Source organism: Lissotriton vulgaris, chromosome 7 (genome assembly GCF_964263255.1).
Source record: "Lissotriton vulgaris chromosome 7, aLisVul1.2, whole genome shotgun sequence".
Taxonomy (NCBI): domain Eukaryota; kingdom Metazoa; phylum Chordata; class Amphibia; order Caudata; family Salamandridae; genus Lissotriton; species Lissotriton vulgaris.
Window position 1 is genome coordinate 1,198,823,451 of NC_141695.1, and position 17,410 is coordinate 1,198,840,860.

A 17,410-nucleotide genomic window follows, 5' to 3' on the forward strand; every position below is an offset into this window, starting at 1 on the left:
TATGAGCCTGTCTTGCGTCAGAACGCCCCCCCTGCATACATTACACCTGGCGTAGGTATAATGTAGCGCAGGGGTTTACAAAGTGACGCATCTACCTAGATGCGTCACTTTGTAAATATGGTGCAACAAGGCACATTTTTTACCTGCTGGTGCAAAGTGATGCACCGGCGGCGTAAAAGTGACGCACGGCCTCATAAATGAGGCCCACTGTTTTCATCTCTTTGTTTGTATCTTTGCCCTTCAAATCTTTCTCTTCAGACTTCCAGTGCACATTAGTTTTCTCTCCTATATCTTGGGGCTGTTGATCTGAAGCAGCGCCCTCATGCTGTCTCTGACAGGCAGATGTTGTTCTTGCTCCTGTGTGCTGCCTGCGGCAGGCCCATGTTTCTGTGGCCGGGTAGATGCTGAATGTCTGTCCGCCGTCCCGGTGCCCTCCAGCTATCAAGGAAGAAGATTGTGTAATCAAATTATCTTGATTCATTCACTTTAGTGTGGTTCGGCTTTATTCATCTATTTACACATTCTGCTGGAGCTTTACAGGCAGCGTTTTCCCATCTCACCGCGCACATATCGATGCGCCTTTTTCGCATCTCTCTCGCCCCGCCCCCAACGCGTATACTGTCTTGTTTATTCTCAATCTGGTAGTGAGGTCGTTGAGCGCATTTGGCTTATTCTGCACTGACACCAGGGCCCGACTGGCCATAGCGGGCACTGGGCAATCCCATGGTGCGCCGCACGGGTGGGGGCCGATTTTGTTACAGGGCCGTATTTTCAGCATAGCTGCAAAATCAGCCCTGTACCAAGATCGGGTGGAAACCGGTCCCCGCAAATGTGTAAATGTAAATGTATTGGCATTTATATAGCGCACTACTTACCCGTAGGGTTCCAAGGCGCTTCGACCGCTGCGAAACCCTTCCTGGCTTCCCTGAGAGATGGTCCCTTAATGGGTATCTCCAGGGTGAGACCAGGCATCCCCGGCGGTCTGGTGGGGCCGTTAGTGAAGATGAGGCAAGCTAATGCCCAGAGTTGCCGAGTGTGATCGCTGATCAGAGTGGGCACCGAGGCGAGAGAATTATCGAGTCCGCTGACCCTGGTCCAGAAACCTGCCGCACCGGGAATCGAACCCTGGTCCCGGGCCGCCCTCTGCTCTCGGGTCTGCCGCCTCTAACCAGTGAGCCACACTACTTCACTTGAGCAAAGAGCTCAGCGGCACCTCCAACCCACGAGTGAGGGTGGGGGGTTGGCCGAGCACTTTGCCAGGGCCGGTTGTGGTTCCCAGTCCAGCCCTGACTGACACAATAGTCACAAGCATTGGCATAGCCAATAGGTCTCTCCTTTGGGCCCTTATACGGTCCCAAAAGCGAGACCTATTGGCTATGCCAATGCTTGTCATATCATTCTTTACTGTTTTTCTTATTCTCGTTCCATATTTTCTTTATGATAAATGCTCTTTTCGGACTGATATGTGATAGTTATTCAATGTCTTTCTACATTTGAGAACAGACGTATTAATAAAGAAATTCGAAACAACACAAAAGTGCAGTTGGAGCGCTCGCAAGACTGCTGAGTCACTATTTGTCTGAGTTTTCAGGGTTAAAAGCAGTGTTGGGAGGGAGGGTATGGTGCCTGCAGGGTCGCAGCTTGGTCAACATTCTGAGAAAATGTCTTCCGGCCGATGAATCGTTGAAACACCCTGAGAACCCAATGTTGTAATCTGCAGTGGGCAGGTGGGTCACGGAGTTAAGGATGCCCGTAAGGGTCTAATCCCCTTCCAGGAATTCCCCTGGTGTTGGGCAATGGCGGCCCCCGCTTCCTCAGCCGGGTTGTGACTGACTTTTCGGCATTAAACTCCCCCGGATTATTTCTGCGTTCGAGCTCGAAGGAAGGGGAAGGATGTCATGTCATCTCACTCTTTTTTTTGGGGGAGAGAGAGTGAGCTGAACGTGTCGGTGCGAGGGGGAGGAGAAAGTGCACAGCTGCGGCAGCCACACTGCCCTTTAGATAACATCTGGACCCGGGAGAGACAGCATCTCACTGGGGCTGTCCCAGGATGGCGAGGACATCCTTGCTGCTGCTGCTGTCGCTGGCTCCAGGTATGTGGCGGGGCACGCTGGCGTGCGACTCTTGCCCTCGAATTGTGTGGCAAAGATGCGGTACAGCAACACATGGGCACAGCAGGGTGTGAGTCCAGTTACTGAAATAATAGAACAGAGAACTGAGGTGCACTTGCAGAACTGCCTTTGAGCCCCTGTACTGCAGTAGCGAAGGGGCTGCGCATCTGTTTGTCAGATCAGTACTGTGATGCACAGTCAGAGCTACCAGGAAGGAAGTCAGTACTGAGGGTAGGGTGAGCAGGGGTCCCCCTTTTGCCAGGATGGTCCCCGTTTTTTAACCAGCTGTCCCAGTAAATTTCAAGAAATGTAGCTCATGTCCCCGTTTTTAGAGAGGGTCGACTGAAAACGGTGGGAGGTGTTTTTTATGGTTTACAAAGCAGGGATAGTGAGCAATTGTTTCAAGAAAGCAATTTAAATTAACAGGCAAGCTACTGGGTTTAAAAATTGCATTTCATGCATTTTCTTACTGCCTGTTCTGTTATTCTCTGCTAAGGAGCGCTGTCATCGCTTGAAGTAAAATTGTAGTCCTTCTTCTATTTTTGTGAAATGTCCCGGTTTTTGGCTTTAAAATTCTGGTCACCCTAACTGAGGGGCTCAGAGAGCAGGTAGTGCTGTATGTAGGTCCAGGTCAGGGTCGAAACAAGACCCCAACTTGGGGGGGGGGGGACTAAGACTCCCAGCTAGGGCTGGCCCTAGCACTGGTCGTGCACGGTGCAACAGTCTTTTTTAGCGCCCGCCCCTCATTTCCTCCTTCTCCATGAATTCCTTCACTACCACTCGCCAACAACGCACCTCATCTCTCTATAGCCCCTTTCTGACCAACATTTAATGTTTTTATAGGGCTACCCGTAGTTTCCTCACACTCAGTTCTGTGATCTGCATGGTACACATACTTTGTAGCAGGCACATTAACCCTCTGTGCTGTGTGGGTAGCATGAGTGCCCACGTGAGTGCACGGTGAGCCAGGGTAAGTAGGGTAAGAGGGAGTGACTGCAGGGTAAGTGAGGTGACCTTATAAATTTGGATGCGGATTTAAGTGCAGAGTGGGATGAATAACTGCACGGTTAGTGATGGGCTTGTTTGAGTGAGATTTCAGATTGAGCAGTGAGGGCGACAGGTGAATGAAGTGTCCCATGCATGCAGGGTAAGTAGTGTGGTCATGTGACTGCAGGGTGAAGTACAGGGTGAGCAGCACAAGCACATTGGGTGCAGAGTGATCTCTGTGAGCGCAGGGTGAGCGAGTGAATGGTGTGAGTGCATTGGAATCGCTGCGAGTGCAGGGTGAGAGTGAAAGTGAAGAACGAGGGTGAGGAGTGAGTTGTCTGAATGCAAGGTGCATTCCCCGACACTTGAAGTTACTCAGCATGTTATTGAGGGCTGGCGTGGGGTTTCAGACAAAAGTTAAACCATTGCTTTTATGGCATTATTCAGGGTTCAGGGTTCGAGGGTGGAGGAAATAAATATTGTGCTGATCCTGCAACAAACTTCCAGTCTTATGATTAGGGTTGCCAGCTTGCTATATTGATGTCCCAGACGGATCACTGACTAAATATTGAGGGACAAAATATAGACTACCCAAAATATAGATTCCAAAATATTGGCAGACAAAATATCAAATTCCTATCTACAAACAGGTAAGTACCAAAATATCGACCCCAAAATATCGTTTATATATATATACGTTGTAAAAATATCGAATTTCTTAAACATAATGTAAAATTAAAAAAAGATTACAAATAAATAGCTAAAATATACTTAAAAATACTTAAATTACCTTAAAATTATTAAATAACTAATTATATATATATATATATATATATATATATATATATATATATATATATATATATATATATATATATATATATATATATATACATACATAATATTAATAAAAAATACACAATAATATTACTGTAGGATAGCGTAGGGGTAAAAATAACTATTCCAACTCCAGAGAGTGCAACAGTAGGGAAAGCGTTGGATAGCGTAGGGGTAAAAATTACTATTCCAACTCCAGAGGGGGCAACAGTAGGGAAAGCGTTGGATAGTGTAGGGGTAAAAATTACTATTCCCACTCCAGTGAGTGCAACAGTATGGAAAACATTGGATAGCGTAGGGGTAAAAATTACTATTTCCACTCCAGAGCGGGCAACAGTAGGGAAAGTGTTGGAAAGCGTAGGGGTAAAAATTACTATTCCCACTCCAGAGAGTGCAACAGTAGGGAAAGCGTTGGATAGCGTAGGGGTACCAATTACTATTCCCACTCCAGAGAGTGCAACAGTAGGGAAACGTTGGATAGCGTAGGAGTATAAATTACTATTCCCACCCCAGTGAGTGTAACAGTAGGGAAAGCATTGGATAGTGTAGGGGTAAACATTACTATTCCCACTCCAGAGAGTGCAACAGTAGGGAAAGTGTTGGATAGCGTGGGGGTAAAAATTACTATTCCCACTCCAGAGAGTGCAACAGTAGGGAAAGCGTTGGATAGCGTAGGGGTAACAATTACTATTCCCACTCCAGAGAGTGCAACAGTAGGGAAAGCGTTGGATAGAGTAGGGGTGAAAATTACTATTCCCACTCCAGAGAGTGCAACAGCAGAGAAAGCGTTGGATAGCGTAGAGGTAAAAATTACTATTCCAACTCCAGAGGGGGCAACAGTAGGGAACGCGTTGGATAGTGTACGGATAAAAATTACTATTCCCACTCCAGTAAGTGCAACAGTATGGAAAACATTGGATAGCCTAGGGGTTAAAATTACTATTCCCACTCCAGAGCGGGCAACAGTAGGGAAAGTGTTGGATAGCGTAGGGGTAAAAATTACTATTACCACTCCAGAGAGTGCAACAGTAGGGAAAGCGTTGGATAGCGTAGGGGTAAAAATTACTATTCCCACTCCAGAGAGTGCAACAGTAGGGAAAGGGTTGGATAGCGTAGGGGTAAAAATTACTATTCCCACTCCAGAGAGTGCACCAGTAGGGAAAACGTTGAATAGCGTAGGAGTATAAATTACTATTCCCACCCCAGTGAGTGCAACAGTAGGGAAAGCATTGGATAGTGTAGGGGTAAACATTACTATTCCAACTCCAGAGAGTGCAACAGTAGGGAAAGCGTTGGATAGCGTAGGGGTAAAAATTACTATTCCCACTCCAGAGAGTGCAACAGTAGGGAAAGCGTTGGATAGCGTAGGGGTAAAAATTACTATTCCCACTCCAGAGAGTGCAACAGTAGGGAAAGCGTTGGATAGCGTAGGGGTAACAATTACTATTCCCACTCCAGAGAGTGCAACAGTAGGGAAAGCGCTGGATAGCGTAGGGGGGAAAATTACTATTCCCACTCCAGAGAGTGCAACAGTAGGAAAAGCGTTGGATAGCGTAGGGGTAAAAATTACTATTCCCACTCCAGAGAGTGCAACAGTAGGGAAAGCGTTGGATAGCGTAGGGGTACATTTTACTATTCCCACTCTAGTGAAAATAAATTAATATAATTCACATAATTATCAATTAATCAATTAATAAAAATTAATTATCAATTAAGAATTATCAATTAAACATTAATTAACAATTTATTCAAAATAAATACCAATAAATTAATTAACATATTTAATTAATTATAATTAAATTACTATCCACCCTATTCCCCTATAAACCCACAACCCGCTACAGAAAATAAATTAATTTAATGCACATAATTATCAATTAATCAATTATTAAAAATAATTATCAAATAAGAATTAATTAATTTCCAATTGAAAAATAATTAACAATTTATTCTAAATAAATACCAAATAATTAATTAACATATTTAATTAATTATAATTAAATTACTTCCCACCCTATTCCCCTATAAACCCACAACCCGCTACAGAATTAAATTACGCAAAAAATAAATAACATAAAATTAATTACTTAAAATAAATTACAAAAATATATACACTTTTCTCACATATACTAACATATAAAACACTTTAAAAAAATTGATATTATTAAAAATTCGATATTTTTAATAAACTATATTATGTACTTCGATATTTTGACTGTCTATTTTTTTTAAATCGATATTACATTACTTACCTTCAAAACGATATTTTTGATGTCTATATTCTATCCATTCGATATTTTGTCCATTCTATATTTTGGAGTCGATATTTAGGTTAGTCTATATTTTGGAATCGATATTTTGACCATTTTCTGTCCCAGACGATACAAAAATAAGCAGTCACCTAAAGCTTATTTTCAGCACTTATCTGCACATACTTGGAACAGCAAATATAAATAGAAAGCATTTTTAATTGTGTTTTTCTTTGGGTAACCCAACTTTATATTCCTTTTTATGAAATGCATTCTCACACTACGGCAGTAAAAGTAAAATGCAAATGTAAGGAATAGGCAGAGTTGGGGCCCAGAGGGTACTGGACCGAAGAAAAAAACTAAGCCTTGTTAATGAGTTCACAAAGGTATGTATATATGCAAATGGTCTTTAAAGAACTGTGAAAAACTCGGGCGTGCCAGAGATCAGACTCCAGACACTGCCCAGCCGGGCAGTGTCTGGAGTCAGCTCGAGCTGCAGCAGCCCGGGCTGAGACACACAACGGGGGGGCCCTTTACAGCCCAATGGGCTTAGGGCACCTGGTCCAGGTACTGAAGTTCTGGGATCCTGCAGGATCAGAGTGACATACATGTGTGGCTCCCCATGCAGAGAGCATGGAGGATGCATGTTGCCGGCAGTCCCAAGCGGAGTTCCGCATCTGTCTTAGTGTTGCAATGGCTGGTGGTGGTCCAGGGAAAGACTGGAGGGTACTGGCAGAGTTCAGGGGCTGATTCACAAAGAGCCTCCGCTCTCGTGGCAGGACCACCGCACTGCAGTTTCTCATGACGGAAGTGGCGCCACGAGTACCGCCACCCACCCACCCCCGCCACGACTGCGGGCCCTCCCTCAGCAGTGCAGAGGCCCTTTGTGAATCAGACCCAGTGCTTGTGTCAGTACTGGAATATGAGGGCGTGTTGAACTGAGGACTGAGATGCATTCATTGCCAGAGCGGGTCTAAGGTGTACCTGGAGAGCTGTGTGTGACTCCAGCCTCTAAGAGCAGGGCTGCTGCTACAGGTGGGGATGAGGTGCCCTCCAGAACTGTACTCTCCTCTACTGACTGGAAAGGCGGGGTTGCGGTCAGTACTTTACTGGCGGGTCTGACTTGCTCTCTCTTAGAGGAGGTTCAGCTGTATGTTGTCTACCCACCTCGGGCAATGCCTCTCTCCTTTGTCTGCTATAGAACGTGTTTCAGCATTCGTTTAACTTGTGAGGGCGGGCTGCAGTTAAATACATTGTTCTGCCTTCCTGTCCCTAATATGTGAGACATAGTCATTTGCCTGCTTTTAAAATCGTGATTCCATAATTCCTATTACTGCTCTCTTGGTCTCTTTTTCTTTATCTTTCTCGGCCACAGCCCTTAACACCCTTCCCCAATCTTTCTATTTATTTTGTAACCTTCCTTACATACACCTCTCTGATTACCTTTCTCTTTTCCTCTGCATCTTCTTTCATCCTTCTTGTTCATTTTTACTCTGTGCTGCATCTTTTTCATCCTTCTTGTTCTTTTTTACTCTGTGCTGCATCTTCTTTCATCCTTCTTGTTCATTTTTACTCTGTGCTGCATCTTTTTCATCCTTCTTGTTCTTTTTTACTCTGTTTCCCTCTCTCTCTCATTCCCACCTGCCACCTTCACAGTACAACCCAGGCACTCCCTTACCAATGATAATCCGGCCTCTGCTGGTTTACCTCGTGCTCCAAGGTGCACAGCATGTGTTATTTACTATCCATGAGAACCCTTGTGTATGTGCCCAAATTTGTCTCAGCCACCATTTCTGTAAAAGAACTTGGGGGCATATTATCATGAACGGCGTTAAAATTATCGATGCTTTAGCGGCAGGAAACTACAGCTAAAGTGGCGATCATTGGCTTGATAATATGCCCTGGAGAATTCCCATATAAGTCCATGTTCTGGTGTGAACCTGGGCTTCTATGGGAATTCTCCAGGGCATATTATCAAGCCCATTATGGCCGCTTTAGCTGCAGCTTCCTGCCGCTAAAGCGGCGATAGTTTTAACGCCGTTCTTGATAATATGACACCTCATGCGGCCGACAAGAGGAATCAATGTTTAACACGTACCTCAGCGGTTTATTTAACCTGAAGGGTGTGGGTTTGAAACCTAGCAAGGGAGACTCCTCATTCAAATCTTCTGAGATTAGTAAATTGAATATCATAAATTGGGCAATAGTAACACCTGTGGTTCACAGTGGTTAGGAACGCAAGAAGTGCGGTGTGAAATACTATAAAATGCAAAATATACAAACAAGTTATTATTTTTGTGCCAAAGTGTGGAATGGGCGGCAACCTCACTAGACACATATTTAGGCACCTGCACGTATTTTTAATTTTTTTTTTACTGAATGCAAGGTTTTAGGGCTGGGCTGCACGTGGGTCCCAGTTTCAGCTGATGAATACACAAGCACATTCATGGCTCTTGTGTAGTATTTAATGTGTTCAGGCTGTGGGCACTACCAATAATTTTTGGGGGCAGGGCTTATTTTTCCTCAGTGGACGGATAAACAACAAAAGAGAAAGAAAAACGGTAAAGGGAGCTAAAAGGAGGAAGAGAACGGAAAACAGTGACAAAGGGAGAACGCAGGGATGAAAGAGAAGCTTCAAAGTGTAGCCTGGTGGAAGAAAGAGGCATGAAATATAATCGAGGCACAGTAGTCTTGGCAGTCAACAATTTCTGCATTCTGAAATGATAGCAGTGAGCGCCTAAATGATTTTGGGCGCTACAGTTATATTTTTTGACAAATGTAGTTCTGTACCTACACACCTAACGTTAAAGGGCCTCTTGCGAGCGAGTCGGTGCATTCCAACCCGTGTGTAAACCCTTGTCTGTGCTCAGGTCGGAATTACGAGTTGAGAGTTATTTATTGCTTTTAAATATTATTAGATGCATTAAATACCTCACCCTTCGTTTAATTTTGCTTGGTCAAACCTGACGAAATTTAGCAGAGGAAATGTGTACAGTGTTTACTGTACAGTGCAGTTTTTGGTGCGTTAAATAACAAAATCTGCATGTTATTCCTCCAAAACTTGTAATAGTGCTATTTATCGCACCCAAGAAATACTGTACCCTGGAGTTTTGTTATTTATGAGTTTCAATAAATACCACCTTGTTTCAACACAAACTCGTAATCAGGCTCAAACTTGAAGAAATAACAATAAACCAGATCACAAGCTACCTTAAGCTATCAAGATAATTTGAACTTTAAAATGTCAATTGATAAACCAGTCTCCTAGCTCCATGCAAACATAAGCATTTTCTTCTGAATAATTAATTGTAAATTTTTGACATGTATTACACGGGCCAGTTGGTTTTGCCCTTGATTGACAATCATTACAGTGGTTTCTAAGTAAATCCTCATGTGGGCAACAGAGTACAGAGTAACAATCAAAAACACACACCGTAACACACTGTGACATACTTATCATTAGTACAACCGGTGTAGTAGCACCGGGGCCAAGATACATTTCTCTGTATACTCTGACTTGTTGATGCTCTGATAGTTCCCAGCTGTGTCCTACTTTACACAATTTTGTTTCCGCTTTTGAGTCAGAAGTTCTTAATTTAGTGTTTCAAGTAAATCCTCCTGCCTCTGATGCCTTTTTAACCCTTTAAGTGCTGCCGTCGGCCAACGGTCGTCACGAGCACTACCTTGCCAGTGCTGCGCACGACCGTTGGCCGACGGGTCAACATACGTTATTCGAACGTTCAGCACTGGGCGCTGAACGCTCGACGCTCGGAAGGTGTTGAAATATATATAGTATGTCTTTATTGGCAGATTAAAACACTATATATACTGGTTTTAAAAGAACTCCCAGCCCTCCCCACCCTATCCCCCCCTTCAGCCTCCACTTCCTGCCTCTGATGCTTACTCTCTTCTTGCTACTCTCTAACCAAGTCTGTGTATATTTTACTTCTTCCTCAGCATGTTAATTTTCTTAAAAGTTCTCTGTCATCTGGTATCTTTTCCTCAGTATTTTAATAAATCACTTCCTTCTAACTCTGAAGACATTTCTTTGTGACCATAAGCATTGCGAATTCTGGAATGTGTCATTCTCTTTCAGTTACCTTGTTTTTTCAGGGCGCAATTTACTTCCTCATACTCTGGCGCCTGCCCCCGGCCACTCTGCTGAGATTACGTTATCGGCAGTATATTGTTTCATCATTCAGTGTTACCATCTGAAACTGTCTTCGATTCTGTATCTATGTATGTATGTATATGGTATTTCTATAGCGTGATCCTAGCAAAAAGGCAGAGGAGCCCTGTACGGGGTCAACGAGAAGCATGGAGTCAACGAGTGATAGGAAAGGAGCCTGGGTTGTGCACAGTTCAATCTGGTACTTTTTGGTAAAATTGTACCCTGGAATATTGAGCACAAAAATATTGTGGCACACTAATATCATAGATAAAATATTGAGGGATAAAATATCGAAATGCAAGTGTATATAGGGAAGTATAGATGTAGTCTGACATCTATGTACCTTGAAGATGTATATATCGGATTCATATATGTGGAGCTAGGTTTAGGAAATGTTACATATTTACCTTTCCATGTTTTGTCTTTCGATATATGTCTAAGATATTAGCGTCCCGCAATATTCTGTATTCGGTTTTAAGGGTCCATCTCTGCGGCTATTGAAACTATGGATCTCCTATATCCCATATCTGCACTTCACTCTCTGTGTATCTCAGGTCCTGATTTTTCTTTCTTTTCTTATAAGGTTGGTCCTTTGCGCTATTCAGGAAAGATTCTTTTTTCTCTCCTTTCTCTTTGCAGCATGGAGTCCTAAAGGCTCGGTACTTGGCCATCTACTCTTTACTTTGTATATTATTCCTTTGTCTTCTATTATTTCAGGTTTATTTTTATGCTGGTGATTTCTAGGTCTAATTTTTATTGCCAATCTTCAAAGCCTTTTTGAATTTTAGCATTTCTGCTTGTCAAGCTGCCATCAAAAACCGGGTGGTGTCTCATTTTGTCTAATTTGATCCCTGCAGAACAGAAATACATATCTGATGCATATTTCAGTTCCTCTTTCAATTTCCTTTTCTTCTACAACTGTACCTTCCAGAAGCGAGTGTAATCTTGGTACCATCTTTAATGCTTTCATAAACAGATTTCTTTGGTTTAACGTACATGCCTCAACCAACTGTAGAATATTGAGAAGATCTTTGATTTTCTTCCCTCCTCCCTGCTAAAGTCCTCATCCAATGTCCCATTATATCGCGACTCGATTGCTGTTGTTTACTCAGTGTGGGTATTCCATAGTATACCCTACATCCACCTTATTTTATTCTACACTCTTTCCTTTGCCTTTTAGTTGAGCTCAGGAATTCTGTCCATATTGCAGTATTACACCATATCTATCTCATTTGCACTGTATGCCAATTTCCCTTGCAGTACATGTTTGCTTTCAACTGTAATAAGGGTCTAGCTCTATCCTATTTAATTCTTATCAACCTGGCTGAAAGTTATTATCTGCTGGAAAAGATCTCCTGGTGTGTCCTCCGTAGTGATAGGAGAAATATCTATCTTTTCCATCTTACTGGGAAGCGTGTTCCAACATTATTCTGTGGAATTTGTTTCCACCTACAAGAGAAGAGAAAAGGCCCACAAACCGAGAAATGACTGGTTCGGACAAGTTTTGGTAACTTCGAGTAGGTGAAGTTCTCAATAGCAAAATTAGGTAAACTGACAACCCTGTGAGCTTCCGCTATTCCTCGCCTTTCCTGTGGTATTCCCATTTAAGGTCCTCTGTTTTACCAGACCCAAAGCCTTTGAATGGCCTTCCTGACTTTCTAGAGCACTGGCAGTATTTAGAAAGTGTTTGAAAAATCATTTGCTGAATTTGGCTTTCTGTCTTTATTTTCCAAAACTCCTTGCACTCCCATCCCACTCGAGCATTTTCATGATTCCAGGGTCTTTTCCATACTTCGTTTTCTTGCAATCCAATGTCGAATAACTTTTATGATCCACCGCCAAAGACTTTGATCTACTTTTTGTGTTATAAGATCACCACTCTCCTAGTTGTCATGGGCCCTGTGGCATCTGAGTCACAATGTCCTTCTGCCTCCATTGCCCATCCCCAGGTCCAACCAATGCAAACAAGGTGATACTTCTGCTATTCAATTACCCATCCCTCGCTTGATCCATTTCCTAGATTCGATGTTCCATTTTCAACACTTTAGCACCAATTCCCTCACCAGCCTCATCACACATCCGCTATGTTGACAGCTTCCTCACAATAGCCACCACAGATTCAATGCCCACTACAAAGTCACTTTTCTGTTTCTTAACTGGATGCCCTACACAGGTGTTGCTAGGAGCACCAGAAAGAGTTCAATCATTTAGGTCGTCCAGTCAGTCCTTCCTCTGCTCTTCATCTGCCCTTCCAGTACATCTGAATCGCTCAGACACAGCTGTATCAGAAGAGATCTCTACCTGCCTGCGGACTGGTTTACAAGCGCACCTCAGCACAGTGATATGCTGTGGGGTTCGGATCACTGAAATAATATCGAGGGACAAAATATCGACTTGCCAAAATATCGTGGACAAAATATCGACAGTCAAAATATCGAGTTTGTATCTACAAACAGGTAAGTACAAAAATATTGAGTACAAAATATCGTTAACAATAATATAGATGTAAAAAATATCGACTTTATTAAAAACAGTGTTAAATTAAATTAATATTAAATTTTAATTACTAAAATATACTTAAAAATACTTAAATTAAATTATAATAATTAAATAATAAATGAAAATAATAAAAATAATTTTTTATAATCTTATTTGTTGACCCTGAACCCTAAAATATACCCCTTTACCCAAAAACCCAAAACTGACCCTGAACCCTAAAAATACCCCTTTAGCCAAAAACTAAAAACTGACCCTGAACCCTAAAAATGCCCCTTTACCCAAAAACTGAAAACTGACCCTGAACCCTAAAAATGCCCCTTTACCCAAAAACTGAAAACTGACCCTGAACCCTAAAAATGCCCCTTTACCTAAAAACTGAAAACTGACCCTGAACCCTAAAAATGCCCCTTTACCCAAAAACTGAAAACTGACCCTGAACCCTAAAAATGCCCCTTTACCCAAAAACTAAAAACTGACCCTGAACCCTAAAAATGCCCCTTTACCCAAAAACTGAAAACTGACCCTGAACCCTAAAAATGCCCCTTTACCCAAAAACTGAAAACTGACCCTGAACCCAAAAAATGCCCATTTACCCAAAAACTAAAAACTGACACTGAACCCTAAAAATGCCCCTTTACCCAAAAACTGAAAACTGACCCTGAACCCTAAAAATGCCCCTTTACCCAAAAACTGAAAACTGACCCTGAACCCTAAAAATGCCCCTTTAGCCAAAAACTGAAAACTGACCCTGAACCCTAAAAATGTCCCTTTACCCAAAAACTGAAAACTGACCCTGAACCCTAAAAATGCCCCTTTACCCAAAAACTGAAAACTGACCCTGAACCCTAAAAATACTCCTTTACCCAAAATGTATCAATATTATTTAATTACCAAATAATTATTAATTAACAATAATAATAAAGTAAATATATTAGCACATTAGCTGTAATTATTTTAATAATTAATATTATTTTTTCCCAATTAATTACTTAACAATAACACAAAATTATATATATTAAAATGTACTCTAATGAATGTAATTAACTAATTATAATTAATTAATTACCAATTAATTACTAATACAAAATATGTACAAAATTATATTAATTAATTAACTAATTATTATTAATTAATTATCAATTAATTATTAATTATAAATATTTACAAACATATATTAATTAATTAATTATTATGAAATTACTTCCCACCCTATTCCCCTATAAACCCACAACCCGCTACAGAATTACATTACGCAATTATTAAAAAAACAAAATTCATTTAATAAAATATTTTATAACATTAATACACACTTTTCACACATATTATTACATAAAAATACACTATAAAATATTATATATTATTAAAAATTCGATATTTTTGCTATCTATATTTTACACAGTCGATATTACTTCACTTACCTGAAAAACGATATTTTTGTAGTCGATATTATGTCCAGTCGATATTTTGTCCAGTCTATATTTAAAACTTGATATTATGTCCAGTCGATATTTTGGAGTCGATATTTTGTCTGTGCACCGTGGGGTTCAAATATTAACACCGATCACACTGACAGCTCATGCTCCTTTTCACACCTATGCTGTGGCGGCTCCTGAATGGAGCAAGAATAGAACCTCTCCACGGTATCAAATAAATATTAAAGTAATATATCCAAACTTTATATCAACATTGTCCCAACACAAAAATTATTTAGAAAATCCTATTCTTCTTTATTCATTTTTTATCACAAAGTTCATCAAAAAAGGACGTCATCATTATATATACTACATTAAATTCTATACAACACTATTCACTAAAAGCCCCAACAAACCCAATAGCAATAAAAAATCAATTAATCATTCAAACAGTTTCATACCAGACAGCCAACAAATTCAATCAAACCTCTCAGACACAGCTCAGCTTCCATACAGAACAATACACAAAAACATACACAATATTATGTACATAGCAAGAGCAACAACAAAAGGGAGGCGCGATGCGCGTTTCGTAAAAGGACCATGTGTCCACAGTTCCTTCGTCAGGGCACAATTGATACCACTCGTGATCAGTATGGATTCTTGATAAAACAGTTCTTTTTTTCTCTTTTGAATATGGCATAGCAGTCCATCAATCAACAATTTTTATATGCAGGGGCTTAATTTTGAAGTAGCTTCCAAAGTCAATATTGCTTGAAGGATAATCATACACAGCTAAGAGAGGGGTGTATGTATCAGGCGGTCGAAGTCCAAAAAAAGGGGGCACTCAGTCACATGGTTTCCAAAAAGGGCTATCGATAGAGTGTGGCTTATCGCCTACACACAGATACAAAAAAAACGAATCCCAGAAAGTCCTCCCAGACGATAAAGGCAACAGAGTTGACAGGCGTGGGAGGGGGGGAGACGCCAGTTTAAACACCCTCACAATATCAGCCCGTCCTGAGAGAGTAGAGGCCCTTCTTCTCATCCTGGCACGACGTCCAAAGAGTAAGCAGGAGACCTGGATGGTCCATACTTTGCGAATCCCACATGCCCATAGAACAAAGTACTTGTGAATCACTGAAACTATAGTATTTTTTCAACTCACTATTAGTGTTCATGCGTATCACCCTCAATAAATCAGGATTTATGAAGCACGTCAAATACCCGTGGGGTCTCAAGGCACTGGAGGTGCTAGCTGCTTTCCGGTGCTTTGTTAATTCGGACAGCCGTGTCTTGAGTCCTTTTCTGAATTTCCGATGACGCAGTGCTCCTGAGGTGTAGGAGAAGCCGAAGGTTGTTTAAGGCTTTGGCCGCCGGGTGTGAGAAGGCCATCCTCCGCTGTTGGATCGGTGGATCGGGGGGGGGGGGGGCGTCTGCAGGAAAAGGGAGGCAGTTCACAGATGTCTGGTCGGTAATCAGCTAATAACTGTACCTTTTACTATTTACCTAAGCGGGCATGTGCTGATCTTGCCGTTTAATATCTGTGAATCCAAAAGACTGCTTCTTTACAAGCTACACTAGAGTAAGTGTTGTTCAGTAAGGCAGATATGAAGTCTCTTAAGGCAGATATGAAGTCCCTTAAGCGTTTAATCTGGTATTTCAAGCAATTTCTAGAATCTAAGGGCCTGATTTAGGGTTTCGAGCACAGATTGTAGACCGTCAAGGCGATGGAGGTAAATACTATGTCACCTTGACAGAGTACCCATACTCCAAATTTAGAGATGTCTGCTGACCCAGTCGACATATCTAGTCATTGGTAGGATTTTGGGGATTTTGCTTTTGGAAAAAACAAAAGCTAATGACCCCCATGTGATGGGAGTTTTCTCCCATGGTGTGGGAGTCATTTAAATGTTTTTGCTGTCCCTTACTGCCAGTTTTTTCTTGGCGACTATAAATCGGGCAGGTGGTCGAATGGCCAAACATTTCTCCGTTAGGCTGTCAGCGGAGTATGTCAGTGACGAAGTCAGAGTAGGCACTGTCGCTGGCATACTGAAGGTCTGCCCGGCTGTAAATCAAGCAGACGGACTTTCAGCTAGGCAGAGATGGTCCTCTGTCACTGTACTCTCTCTGCCATAATGTAAATCAGCCCCTAAGCACCCATGAACTGTAAACTGAAGAGCGGGCTTTGTTAACAGTCATAGTGTAGCACAGTAAAACATGAAACATTATTATTGCTCTAACACGAGGTGAAAGTTTATAGTTGTCTTGTCTCTGCTCAGCAGCTCAGAGTTCCTTCTACTCACTCGAGATAGCGCTCCACAGAGACTTCGAGCCGCAGAGCTTGTTACTCATGCTGCAGAAGTGAGGAGACCCTCGCCGCAGTCCCGCGCATCCGAAAATCCACCATGGGAGGAAGATCCTTCTCCTTCCTGGCGGCCAAGACCTGGAACTCACTCCCCACTCGCCTCCGCCTTACTCAAAACCACATCTCCTTCAGAAAAGAACTTAAAACCTGGCTATTCGACAAATATTGAACCCCTTCCCAAGCGCCTTGAGACCCTCTGGGTGAGTAGTGCGCTATATAAATGCCCGAACTTGAACTTGAACTAGTTCTGTGGACCTTTGTCCGCTTTGCATCCTCTAAAAGGAGAGGCGGAAGGAGATGTGGGCTTCGTAATTTGGCATCATAAGAACAAGCATTTGCAATGCAATAGGTCTCGCATTATTTAAGTTTGAGCTATTAGCATTGTAAATGGCAATTGTTTTTTGCTTTATGCTATATTTTTTTTTTACATAAAAAGCTTCATATAAAATATGTTTTATTAAAGTTATTTATGCAGTATCTAAATTTTGTTTGCATAAAACAGTATAATAATATCTTAGTAAAAAAGTCAAATATTTTAATGGAAATTCACCAAACGTTCATTTATGTGTTGGTTTTGAAAATAGCTAAATTAATAGCTTTGTCATTTACAATGCCAATAGTTATAACTTTCGCAAATGTGACACCTATAGCATTTGTAATGCAACATTTGTATTTACGTGACTTAGATGTATTGATATTACAAATAACAATGGCTTTTAATTTTTTTTAATACTTAATAAAAGTGATTGTAATTTATAATGGCAATAGCTTAAACT

The 17,410-nt window shown here is 41.5% G+C and overlaps 1 protein-coding gene across 1 annotated transcript in view; it reads left to right on the forward strand.

Moving 5' to 3' along the window:
* Positions 1 to 1,857: 1,857 nt before the first annotated feature.
* Positions 1,858 to 17,410, forward strand: part of LOC147703163 (integrin alpha-X-like) — a 278,416-nt gene continuing 262,863 nt past the window's right edge. The window contains exon 1 of the mRNA XM_086931704.1: positions 1,858 to 2,093. Within this exon, the coding sequence (XP_086787830.1) occupies positions 2,051 to 2,093 (43 nt within the window). The 5' untranslated portion in view covers positions 1,858 to 2,050. The remainder of the gene's footprint in view (positions 2,094 to 17,410) is intronic.